Source organism: Tachyglossus aculeatus, chromosome 10, assembly GCF_015852505.1.
Source record: "Tachyglossus aculeatus isolate mTacAcu1 chromosome 10, mTacAcu1.pri, whole genome shotgun sequence".
Taxonomy (NCBI): domain Eukaryota; kingdom Metazoa; phylum Chordata; class Mammalia; order Monotremata; family Tachyglossidae; genus Tachyglossus; species Tachyglossus aculeatus.
The window spans coordinates 27721844-27735305 of record NC_052075.1 but is presented as its reverse complement, the minus strand read 5'-3'; the positions used below and the strand labels follow the sequence as shown (position 1 = coordinate 27735305).

General features: G+C 44.0%; 1 protein-coding gene across 3 annotated transcripts in view; it reads left to right on the top strand.

The window, feature by feature from the left end:
• The window catches only part of NSUN7 (NOP2/Sun RNA methyltransferase family member 7), a 72879-nt gene that overhangs the window by 26460 nt on the left and 32957 nt on the right, over positions 1–13462 (top strand). For all 3 annotated transcript variants that reach the window (XM_038752961.1, XM_038752960.1, XM_038752962.1), the window contains 3 exons: positions 2041–2193; positions 6108–6291; positions 10699–10909. In XM_038752961.1, coding sequence (XP_038608889.1) covers positions 2041–2193; positions 6108–6291; positions 10699–10909 — 548 coding nt within the window. The remainder of the gene's footprint in view (positions 1–2040; positions 2194–6107; positions 6292–10698; positions 10910–13462) is intronic.

Sequence of the window (13462 nt, the reverse complement as noted above, 5' to 3'; positions counted from 1 at the left end):
CACTTATTATGTACTGGGCACTGTATTAAGCACTGGGGTGGAAACAAGCAAATCTGGTTAGACACAGGCCCTGTCCCCCATGGGGCTCCCAGTCTCAATCCCCATTTTACAGATGAGGTAACTGAGGCATAGGGAAATGAAGTGACTTGCCCAGGGTCACACAGCAGATAAGTGGAGGAGCCGGGATTTGAACCCACAACCTTCTGATTCCCAGGCCTGTGCTCTATCCATTATGCATGCTGCTTCTTTGAATATTCAGTTTTATTAATTATCATCATCATCATCATCAATCGTATTTATTGAGCGCTTACTGTGTGCAGAGCACTGTACTAAGCGCTTGGGAAGTACAAATTGGCAACATATAGAGACAGTCCCTACCCAACAGTGGGCTCACAGTCACATCATCAATCAGTGGTATTTATTGAGCCCTTGCTATGTGCAGAACGCTCTACTGAGCACTTGGGGAACTCCAATACAGCAGACTTCTTAGGCACATTCTCTGCTCACAAGGAGCTTATAGTCTAAATGGGGAGACAGACATTAATTGCATTCCTTGGTCCATCTTCCCCATTAAAATGTGAGGTCCTGTGAGCTGGGAATGTATGTTCTGCGGTACTTCCCACGTGCATTCAGTAACTCTCAGTAAACCTCAGTAGCTTGTCTACTATTAATACTACTACTACTATGCTCTCATAATTATCCCTCTGGCAGAATCCAGCAGAATTGTTGGATATTGTCCTCCATATTCAAAGAAGATATCACTGATGGTGAAGGTCATGAATGTGCTTGGGTGCGAGTGGCTGAGACTGTCGGGTAGGGATCGTCTCTATCTGTTGCCGATTTGTACTTTCCAAGCGCTTAATACAGTTCTCTGCACACAGTAAGCGCTCAATAAATGAATGAAGGCCAGTGAGGCCAATCAGTCATTCATTCAGTCAAATTTACTGAGCACTTTCTGTGTGCTTGGGAAAGTACAATATAAAGAGTTAGTAGACACGTTCCCTGCCCACAGCGAGGAGACCGCAGCCCTGACTTATTGGACACACAAAAAGGTTGTCCCTTTTTTGGGTATTGTGCTCATTGTTTTCCGCTTCAGGTGCTGTGTTCCCTTTTGTCTCCTTGCCTGTCTTCCCATAATAAGCTTTTGCTCAGAAAGATCCAATCTCTTCTTCTGAGACTGGGGCTCAGTCTCGTATAGCTCGCCGCCAACGCCTTGCCTGCATCTTCCCTCTGGCCCGGCACACGGACTATACTCTCCCCACCTTCAAAGCTCTCGTAAAATCACATCTCCTCAAGAGGCCTGCCCCAACTAAGATCTCACTTCCCCTACTCTCCCTCCATTCTGGGTCGCGTACTCCTTTGAAACTGTATCCCTTAAACACTTGATATTCACCCCCCCCAACCCAGCTCCACGGTACTTATGTACATATCCATTTCTGTAATTTATTTTACTGCCCATCTCCCCCTCTGGCCTGAGTGCAGGGATCGTGTCTACCCACTCTGTTGTATTATATTCTTCCAAAAGCTTAATCCAGTGCTCTGCACCCTATAAGCACTCAATAAATACCACCGAGTGACTGACATCTATATATCTCTGAAGATTGAAAGCTCCTGGATTGCAGACAGTGCGTCTACCAACCCTACTGCATAGTACTCTCTCATAGTACGTAGTACAGGTGTTTTGCACACAGCAAGCACTCAATAAATACCACTGATTAACTGAGTCGAAAACCGAAGGTAGAGGTGTTAAGAAATGAGAAATGAATCAAGGGACCCCGAGTAGAAGAAGCCTGAAGAGAGTGAGGCTGTCGGATTTTCCCTTCAGAAACGAATGATATTAGATATTAGACTGTGAGCCCACTGTTGGGTAGGGACTGTCTCTATATGTTGCCAATTTGTACTTCCCAAGCACTTAGTACAGTGCTCTGCACATAGTAAGCGCTCAGTACATACGATTGATGATGAAAAAGGAAATGAAAATGGAAAATGGAATGGAAAATTAGCAGCCTTTACCTTAAAATGTGGATCTGTTATCGACAGTTTTAAGACAAAATTGGCTGCAGCACTAGCAAGATGTCGAATCAAGCATGATGCTCTTTCAATTGACTCCATTCTACCGGAGATGGTTCGGAAACAAGAACAACGAGCCTCTACTTTACCGCTTTATGTTTGGATAAACTCCTGTAAAACCAGGTAAGTGATTTAAATTTTTTAAAAAGCACTTTTATAATTAATAACAATAATGATGGTATTTGTTAAGCGCTTACTATGTGCCAGGCACTGTTCTAAGCGCTGGGGTAGATGCAAGGTTGTCCCACGTGGGGTTCACAGTCTTAATCTGTGGCTCAGTGGAAAGAGCCTGGGCTTTGGAGTCAGAGGTCGTGGGTTCAAATCCCGACTCTGCCAATTGTCAGCTGTGTGACTTTGGGCAAGTCACTTAACTTCTCTGCGCCTCAGTTACCTCATCTGTAAAATGGAGATAAAGACTGTGAGCCCCCCGTGGGACAACCTGATCACTTTGTAATTTCCCCAGCGCTTAGAACAGTGCTTTGCACATAGTAAGCGCTTAATAAATGCCATCATTATTATTATTAATCCCCATTTGACAGATGAGGTAACTGAGGCACAGACAAGTGAAGCAGCGTGGCTCAGTGGAAAGAGCCCGGGCTTTGGAGTCAGAGGTCATGGGTTCAAATCCCAGCTCTGGCACTTGCCAGCTGTGTGACTTTGGGCAAGTCACTTAACTTCTCTGCGCCTCAGTTACCTCATCTGTAAAATGGAGATAAAGACTGTGAGCCCCCTGTGGGACAACCTGATCACCTTGTAACCTCCCCAGCGCTTAGAACAGTGCTTTGCACATAGTAAGCGCTTAATAAATGCCATCATTATTATTATTAATCCCCATTTGACAGATGAGGTAACTGAGGCACAGACAAGTGAAGCAGCGTGGCTCAGTGGAAAGAGCCCGGGCTTTGGAGTCAGAGGTCGTGGGTTCAAATCCCAGCTCTGGCACTTGCCAGCTGTGTGACTTTGGGCAAGTCACTTAACTTCTCTGTGCCTCAGTTACCTCATCTGTAAAATGGGGATAAAGACTGTGAGCCCCCTGTGGGACAACCTGATCACCTTCTAACCTCCCCAGCGCTTAGAACAGTGCTTTGCACATAGTAAGCGCTTAATAAATGCCATCATTATTATTATTAATCCCCATTTGACAGATGAGGTCACTGAGGCACAGACAAGTTAAGCGAATTGCCCAAAGTCACACAACAGACGAGTGGCGGAGCCGGATTAGAACCCATAACCTCTGACTTCCAAGCCCGGGCTCATTCCACTGAGCCACGCTGCTTCTCAGTTATCGTATAGCTTGAAAGTGAAATGAAAAATATGAATTTTGTAGCAATTGATTTCTGTTTTGTCGGAAGGAAATACAGTGTAGCCTAAAGTAAAATGGTCCTTGGTATTTCTTTGTAGTGTGACATGTGGATTTGTTTTTCTCTGGGGAAACCATGCTTCATGGTGGTTCTTTTGAGAATTTCCCTCTTCCCCTGGGGTTTCGAGGGGCTCGTCTGGGGGCTACTTTTACTGATTGAAGCATTGTGGCCGGCCCGTGTCGGCCCATTCCAAACATGCGCTATCAACTGGAGAAATTGGATTACTCTCTCATCAGGTTGCTGTGTAGTGTGTTGGTGGGGCAGACAAATCATTCTTTTCCATCCCCCTGTAAATCCAATTCAGAAAAACTCCAGGGGTTTAGCACCATAAATCAGTAGCGTTAATTGACCGTCTTCTATGTGCAAAGCACTGTGCCACAGAGTAGGGGCCATACAACAGAAGTCAAAGACATGGTCCCTGCCGACACTATTAATAGGGAAAGCAAGGAGGCCTAAATTTCCAAAAATAATAAAAGGCGAAGAAGTGAGACCGTAGATGCGGTTGACAGGCCAAGGTAAGCAATTAAAAGAAAACAAAAAGCAATTAATCAATCAGTGGTATTTTTGAGTGCTTTTTGCTTGCAAAGTACAATACTAAGCACTTGAGAAGCAGCATGGCTCAGTGGAAAGAGCCCGGGCTTTGGAGTCAGAGGTCATGGGTTCAAATCCCGGCTCCGCCAACTGTCAGCTGGGTGACTTTGGGCAAGTCACTTCACTTCTCTGGGCCTCAGTTACCTGATCTGTAAAATGGGGATTAAAACTATGAGCCCCCCGTGGGACAACCTGTTCACCTTGTAACCTCCCCAGCGCTTAGAACAGTGCTTTGCACATAGTAAGCGCTAAACAAATACCATCATCATTATTATTATTATTGAGAGAATCCAATAAAATCGACATGCTCCTGCTTTCGATAAACTTATAATATAGCCAGGGAAATTGACATACGTGAGTGTTCTACGGGGGCAAAACCAAGAGAAGCAGTGCGGCTCAGTGGAAAGAGCACGGGCTTGGGAGTCAGAGGTCATGGGTTCAAATCCCGGCTCCGTGCTTGTCAGCTGTGTGATTTTGGGCAAGTCACTTCTCTGTGCCTGTTACCTCATCTGGAAAATGGGGATTGACTGTGAGCCCCACGTGGGACAACCTGATCACCGTGTATCTTCCCCAGCGCTTAGAACAGTGCTTTGCACATAGTAAGCGCTTAACGAATGCCATTATAAAAAAAAAAAAGGTGAGGTATTAGAAAATTCTGAGAAGCAGGTTGGCCTATTCAGAAGTAACATAGCCTTGGTGGAAGAACGCAGGCCTGAGAGTCAGAATAATAATAATAATAATAATAATAATAATAATAATAATGTCATTTGTTAAGCGCTTACTATGTGCAAAGTACTGTTCTAAACGCTGGGGGGGATACAATGTGATCAAGCTGCCCCACGTGGGGCTCACAGTCTTAATCCCCATTTTTACAGATGAGGTAACTGAGGCTCAGAGAAGTTAAGTGACTTGCCCAAGGTCACACAGCAGACTTGTGGTGGAGCTGGGATTCGAACCCATGACCTCTGACTCCAAAGCCCGTGCTCTTTCCACTGAGCCACGCTGCTTCTCAGAAGACCTTGGTTCTCATCCTGGTTCTGCCACATAGTAATAATAATGGCATTTATTAAGCACTTACTATGTGCAAAACACTGTTCTAAGCGCTGTCTGTTACAGACACCCACATGTCTGTTGGGTGACCTTGGGCAAGTCACTTAACTCATCTGTACCCAAGTTTCCTCTTCTGTAAAATGGAGGATTAAAATACCTATTATCTTGTATCTACCCCAGTGCTATGGCACACAGTAAGTGCTTAACTGATATTATCATTGTTATTATTATTATCACCATCATTATTGTCACTTGGCGTAATAATAGTAATGCCTCTTGGAAGAGGTGACTGCTTTTTTTCAAGGGGCAGTTGGTCTCAATAGATTTAGATTTTCCAAGAGCCTCTTTTAAATCTTTTAATATCACTCATTTAAATTTGTAGGGCAGGTTTTATTAATTATTTATTAAAAGTCCCAAACCTAAGAAAAAAAAAACCTGAGCATGGGAAATGATTTTATATTACTGTGAGCCCGTTGTTGGGTAGGGACTGTCTCTATATGTTGCCGACTTGCACTTCCCAAGCTCTTAGTACAGTGCTCTGCACACAGTAAGCGCTCAATAAATACGATTGAATGGATGAAAGTAGTGGTAGTTGTAGACTGAATTGAGTGTCCACATGAAGCAGTTATGCTTGAGAAGTACAGAATAAAGAAGTAACATGTTGCCTGCCCACAAGAAACTTATTCTCTAACGGGGGAGACAAACCCCAAAATATTTACCATTCGAGTGGGCAAAATAAATAATTGGATACACATCTATTCGTGATAGAAAAGAGACTGTAATAGTGGGGGGAAAAATGACTTCTAAGGATGAAGCAGTGTAAATAGTGGGTTCAAAAGATCATATTTTTATACCCTGGACTTGAATCAGTGCAATCAAATAGCGTTGATTGCATCAGACACAATTCAGAATGATTTTTACATATTCAAATCAGTTCTTAAAACAAAAATAATATCACTCTTTTAAGTTTGTAGGGCAGGTTTTATTAATTATATTTGAATTCAACATTACTGTATGTTTATTGTGTATTAATAGCCCCGAAGACATTTATATCATTTTGAAGAAGGAAGGATTCACTAAAGTCAATTCGGTAACGGAATTTGTGGGAAAATCTTTCTGTGTGGATCAACACTGCCCTGATGTTATCGTTTTTCCTTCCTATCTTAAAAGTGAACTTCTGAACATAGATCTTTTCACCGAATACAAACTTTTATTTCAGGTGAGTTAATCTGATGCTTTAATCTTTCTTTAATTTGAAACTAAATCTGTTTTTCTTTCTTTTTTTCTGTTTTGGGGGGGTAAGTTGTTTACTTAAGCCGGGTTGGCGGGTAGAAAACTTGTAAGAAGCAACCTTTTTTTGTTCTTCTGAAAATGCAGATGAAGTTCGAGTTCCAAGGTTTGTTGTGGGTACATTTATTCAGCCCTGCAGAAACTAGTTTTTTTTTCTTTATGGTATTTGTTAATCGCTTAGTATGTGCCATTCATTCATTGTTCTATTTCTTCAGCGCTTACTGTGTGCAGAGCACTGTATGAAGTGCTGGGAAAGTACAATTTGGCAACAGAGACAATCCCTACCCAACAAGGGGCTCACAGTCTAAAAGGGGGAGACAGACAACAAAATAAAACAAGTAGACAGGTATAGCATCTAAATAGATAATAATAATAATATAATAATGGCATTTTTGTTAAGCGCTTACTATGTGCAAAGCACTGTTCCAAGCGCTGGGGGGGATACAGGGTGATCAGGCTGTCCCACGTGGGGCTCACAGTCTTAATCCCCGTTTTACAGATGAGGTAACTGAGGCTCAGAGAAGTTAAGTGACTTGCCCAATATCACACAGAAGACATGTGGTGGAGCTGGGATTCGAGCCCATGACCTCTGACTCCAATATTAATATTAATAAATATTATTTATTAATATTAATAAAATAAGTAGAGTAATAACTATGTGCAAATATGTGCAAGTGCTGTGGGGCAGGGAAGGGGGTGGAGCAGAGGGAGGGAGTAGGGGCAATGGGAAGGGGAGGAGGAGCAGAGGAAAAGGGAGGCTCAGTCTGGGAAGGCCTCCTGGCGGAGGTGAGCTCTCAGTAGGGCTTTGAAGGGAGGAAGAGAGCTAGCTTGGCGGGTGTGCGGAGGGAGGGCATTCCAGGCCCGGGGGAGGAGGTGGGCCGGGGGTCAATGATGGGACAGGCAAGAAGGAGGCATGGTGAGGAGGTTAGTGGCAGAGGAGTGGAGGGTGTGGGGTGGGCTGGAGAAGAAGAGAAGGGAGGTGGGGTGGGAGGGGGCGAGGTGATGGACAGCCTTGAAGCCGAGACTGGGGAGCGAGCGGTTGAAGATGGGAGTTAAGGAGGGGAGGAGGGAAGGGGTGTGAGTTTTTAGAAGTTGAGAGGGAATGAGGTCCAAAGCACAGGTGGAGAGGGTGGCACTTGAGAGGAGGGAGGAGATCTCCTCTGAAGATACTGCTGGGAAGGATTTGAATGTGAAGGGACCTATGGTCTATGTGAGGTGGTGAGGAAGATGGTTCCAGACTGAGGGATGGGAGATCTCCTCTGAAGGTACCGCTGGGAAGGATTTGAACGTGAGGGGAGCTATGGGCTATGTGAGGTGGTGAGGAAGATGGTTCCAGACTGAGGGATTGAACTCCTTACCTTTGGCTTTAAAGCTCTCAGTTTGCCCCCTCCTCCCTCACCTCACCGATCTGTTAATCTAGCCCGCCTGCACACGCCGCTCCTCTAATGCCAGCTTACTCACAGTGGCCCTATCTCATCTATCTCGGTGCTGACCCCTTTCCCACATCCTCCCCCTAGCCTCGAACTCCCTCCCCCTCCATATATGCTGGACCACTGTTCCCACTATCTTCAAAGCATCATTTAAGGACACATCTCCTCCAAGAGGCCTCCCCAGATTAAGCTCTCTTTTAATAATAATAATAATAATAATAATAATAATGATGATGGCATTTGTTAAGCACTTACTACGTGCAAAGCACTATTCTAAGTCCTGGGGGGATACAAGGTGATCAGGTTGTCCCACGTGAGGCTCACAGTCTTCATCCCCATTTTACAGATGAGGGAACTGAGGCCCAGAGAAGTTGTGACTTGCCCAAAGTCACACAGCTGACAATTGGTGAAGCCGGGATTTGAACCCGTGACTTCTGACTCCCAAGCCCGGGCTCTTTCCACTGAGCCACTCTGCTCCTACATGGGGCTCATAGTCTAACTAGGAGGATCTAGGGTTTAATCCCATTGGACAGATGAGGAAACAGGCGTAGAGAAGATAACTGACTTGCCCAAGGTCACATATAAGAGAAGTGGAAGAGCCGGGATTAGAACCCAGGTCCACGCTCTTTCCACTAGGCCACACTGCGCCTATAGGAGACACATCCGGCACCCGGAGCACACAGTAAGTGCTCAATAAATGCGATTGACTGACAGTGTCAATGTGTAATATGAAATAGGGGAAAAGAATTATACAAATAATGAGGGCTGAAACACTGTCGGCTCACCAGCGTTGAAGCATTTCTCACAGCAACACAACTAGGAGAACTATACCTGTTAGGAGAATGGATAAAAGATAGCAGGTTACCCGAGCAACTGCCATATGGGGACCTGAAAGGAGGTACACCTAAACCCAGAGGGCAGAAAAAAGCAGTTTAATGACATACAGCACGATTTCAAGCAATGCAACGGAGCAGGGCGCTAACGATTGCAGCAGACAGATCAGAGTGGCCGGCAGAAAATAGAAGAGCTGTTCTTGAGCAATGCTTCCATGAAAATTGGGATGCCAGAAGGCAGGCTAGAAAATAGAAGCACTCCCTGCTGGGAAACAACCCCGTTTGTGCATCATTCTTTCATTAATAATAATAATTTTGGTATTTAAGCGCTTACTATTTGCAAAGCAATCAATCAATCGTATTGAGCGCTTACTGTGTGCAGAGCACTGTACTAAGCGCTTGGGAAGTCCAAGTTGGCAACGTATAGAGACGGTCCCTACCCAACAGTGGGCTCACAGTCTAGAAGGGGGAGACAGAGAACAAAACATATTAACAAAATAAAATAAATAGGATATGTACAGGTAAAATAAATAAATAGTAAAATAAATAAATAAATATTATTATTATAGTATTAAAGTGCTTCTTGTGTGACGAGCACTGGAGTAGATTCAAGTGGAATAGATGCACAGATGGGGCCTACAGTCTAACTAAGAGGGGAGTACCGGTATTCAGTACCCGTTTTTTGACAGTCTTTGTTTTTTGTAAATGGTATCTGTTAAGTGCTTACTATGTGCCAGGCACTTTACTAAACGCTCACAGGAGTTGTTCAGGGAATTCAGTGGGTGAGGGGCACCAAAGAAGTAATAATAATAATAATAATGGCATTTTATTAAGCACTGTTCTAAGCACTGGGGAGGATACAAGGTGATCAGGTTGTCCCATGTGGGGCTCACAATCTTAATCCCCATTTTACAGATGAGGTAACTGAGGCACAGAGAAGTGAAGCGACTTGCCCAAAGTCACACAGCTGACAGTAGGCGGAGTCAGGGTATGAACCCATGACCGCCGACTCCAAAGCCCATGCTCTTTCCGAGCCATCATATTTATTGAACGTTTACTGTGTGCAGAGCACTGTACTAAGCGCTTGGGAAGTAGAAGTCGGCAACGTACAGAGACGGTCCCCACCCAACAACGGGCTCACAGTCTACAAGGATCTATCCTTGCCAACCCTGTGGAAATGAGGACCACCGTGGCTTTTTCAACCACACTCCTCTGCATGGCGGTCATCAAAAATGTATACTTTTTCATCTTGATCCATTTTGGTTAATTTGACATTGATAAATTCAGTAGTAATAGTAGAGTAGTAGTGGTAATAGTATTTATTAAGTGCTTACTGTGTGCAGAGTAGTGTACTAAGTGCTGGGAAAGAGTATTCAGGTGGCAATCAGACACAAGTTCTGTCCTTCAAAGGGTTCCCAATCTATGAAGGGTAGCATTTACACAGCTTCCGTGGGTGCAATGCACTGTGCTAAGCATTAAGGAAATTCAAAGCAGAGAAGTGTCACTTTCTCTGCCCGCAAGGAGCTTGCCAGAATATTTGTTGGGGGAAGTTTGTGTCACACAGATATTTGAAATGGTATGGGAGCTCTAAAATCACAGGTTTAGGAAAGGTTACTGATCATCATCATCATCATCATCAATTGTATTTATTGAGCGCTTACTATGTGCAGAGCACTGTACGAAGCGCTTGGGAAGTACAAATTGGCAACATATAACTTTGAATAACTTTCAGAGACTTAAGAACTGAAGACAGATCATTTTTTTGCTGTTTATGTACAATGTAACAATACTTTCCATGGTTGGATTATAATGCTTTATTATTGTATTAAAAGAAAGGAAGCACAATTTACAAATTTAGCTAACATTAGCTTTGGTATTCTACATGAATCATTCATCTTTATTTATGAAAATATCTGGACCATTTGAAAATAACCCTAGCCATAATGAATTATCCTGACCTCTAAAACAGAGGAAAACTCAAGGGTCTCCAATTATTCTCGATTCAGATACAGTGATAGTCTCTTTTAATTGTGTCCTAGGTAATTCCTAATGCCATTATTTATTCCCTTATAGGATAAATCTCGGAGCCTTGCGGTCCATTCTGTAAAGGCCTTGCTCAACATGGATGATGACATCTTATTGGTTAATATGGGTTCCTGGCTCACCGTTGCCCATATGTCAGTTTTGACAAATCAGAGTTCTTCCAAAGTATTTGTCTGTGGCATAAAATCACAGGGCAAGGAAGTTGAACTGAAGAACCTCTATACAAATATAGGATGCGAAAGTATGTGTCAAATATTTATTAGTTTAGAGATCTCTGCCCTCCCAATTTCAGAAAGTTTGATAGAAAATTCATCTAAACAACGTGGCATTTGTTTAGATTTCGCTTTGTAAAGTAAACTCCTAAAATATTCTACTATCCATGTACGTGCATCGCTTGATATAGTGGGGTTATGGTCCTTGAAAATGTGGCTGTATTGTGGAATACTGTATCGTAGGGTACATTTTTCCTTTAGACTTGCATGATTTAAATTGGGATGCAATTCAGAAACTGCAGAATTTACATGAAAGTCCTTTATTTGCTGAATCCTGTTATATAGCCCTAATTTACTATTTAAACTTTGTTAAAGTAATTCAAAGCAGAGAATCACAATATTCACTAAATGAGTATAGTATGATCATGAAGCTTTGCTGCTTGTTTTTGCTGTCTGTGATACTAGTTTTTCAACTTCCATGAAAAAATCTATCCAATTTAGATCGAACAAGAGCCCGCTGATCTTTATAAAATTCTTAGAAGCAGATCGGCTCATTCGGAACTCCTTCACGTCATTTTTTGACGGTATTTGTTAAGCACTGTCCTAAGCACTGTGTTCTAGTGGATGGAGTGGGGTCTAGGAGCCAGAAGACCTGGATTCTAATCCCAGTTCTGCCACTTGTCTGCTGAGTGACCTTGGGCAAGTCACTTAACCCATCAGTCAATTGTATTTATTGAGCATTTACTGTGTGCAGAGCACTCTAGTAAATTCTTGAGAGAGTACAGTATAACAGAGTTGGCGGACATGTTTCCTGCCAAAAGTGAATTTACAGTCTAGGTGGGAGACAGACATTAACATAAATAAATTAGGGATATGTATGTAAGTGCTGTGGGGCAGAGGGAGGGGTGAAAAAAGGGAGCAAATCCGAGTGCAAGGGTGGCGCTTTAAAACCTATGGTAAGGAGTATCTGTTTGATGTGGAGGTAATAATAATAATGGCATTTATTGGGTAACCAGTGGAGTTTCTTGAGGAGTAGGGAAACGTGGCCTGAGTGTTTCCGGAGAAAAATGATCTGGACAGAAGAGTGAAGTGTGGACTGGAGAAGGGAGAGACAGGAGGCAGGCAGGTCAGCAAGGAGGCTATTACAGTAACTATAGCGGGATAGGATAAGTGCTTGGATTGACGTGGTAGCAGTTTGGATGGAGAGGAAAGGGCAGATTTCAGCGACGTGGAGGTTGAAATGACAGGATTTAGTGACAGGTGTAATACGTAGGTTGAATGAGTGACGAGTCAAAGATAACGCCAAGGTTTTGGGCTTGTGAGACAGGAAGGGTGGTGGTGCTGTCTACAGTGATGGGAAAGTCATGGGGAGGAGAGGGTTTGGGTGGGAAATTCATTCATTCATTCACTCAGTTGTATTTATTGAGCGCTTAGTGTGTGCAGAACACTGTACTCAGCGCTTGGGAAGTACAAGTTGGCAACATATAGAGACGTTCCCTACCCAACAACGGGCTCACAGTCTAGAAGTGAGTTCTGTTTCGGACATGTTAAGATTGAGGTGTTGGCAGGGCGTCCAAGTAGAGTTGTCTTGAAGGCAGGAGGAAATGCGAGACTACAGAGGAGAGAGATCAGAGCAGGGAATGATCTTCATAGAGTTAGAAGTTGAAGTCCTGGCAGTGAATGAGTTCTTCAAGGGACTGGGTGTAGATAGAGAATAGAAGAGGGCCCAGAACTGAACCGTGAGGGACTCCCACAGTTAGGGGGTGGGAGGCAGAGTTTCTTCATGCCCACTTTGATCCTTGGAGACTTCAATATCCCCATAGATGTTCCTGATGACCCCTCTGCCGCCTGCCTTCTGTCCGTCCTCAACTCTGCCGGCCTCCTTCTCCATCCCACCTCCCCCACTCACCAACTTGGACACACACTCGATCTCATCATCTTTAACCAGTGCACATTCCCTACCCTCACCAACTCTGAAATCCCTCTCCCTGACCACAGCCTTCTCACTTGCCTCCTCTCCCACGCTCCTTCTCCCCGCAAATCTGTGCTATTCCCCCACTTAGACCTCCGATCTCTTGACTCCGTTCATCTCTCTCAACGCATCACACCTCACCTAACCTCCTTACCCAATCTGCCCTCTCTTGATGACCAAATAGATGTTCTTGACATCACCTCTCTGCTGAACTCAACTCACTCGCTCCCCTTTCCCTTCTTCACTCTCGTACCACTAACCCACGAGGCTGGATAACCAGCACTGTCCGCTTCCATCGCTCTTGGGCTCGAGCTGCAGAACGCCGCCGGCAGAAATCTAAATATCAAGCTGACCTTATCCATTTCAAGTTCATTCTTTCTTGCTTTGTCTGCCCGGCAAAACGATTTCTCTTCCCTTATTGACATCCATGCCCATTGCCCTGCCAGTTGTTCCGGACATTTAACTCCCTCTTCAGGCCCCCTGTCCCCCTGCCTTCCCTATCCCTTTCCCCTAATAATAATAATACTGATGGTATTTAAGCGCTTACTATGTGCAAAGCACTGTTCTAAGTACTGGGGAGGTTACAAGGTGATCAGGTTGTCCCACAGGG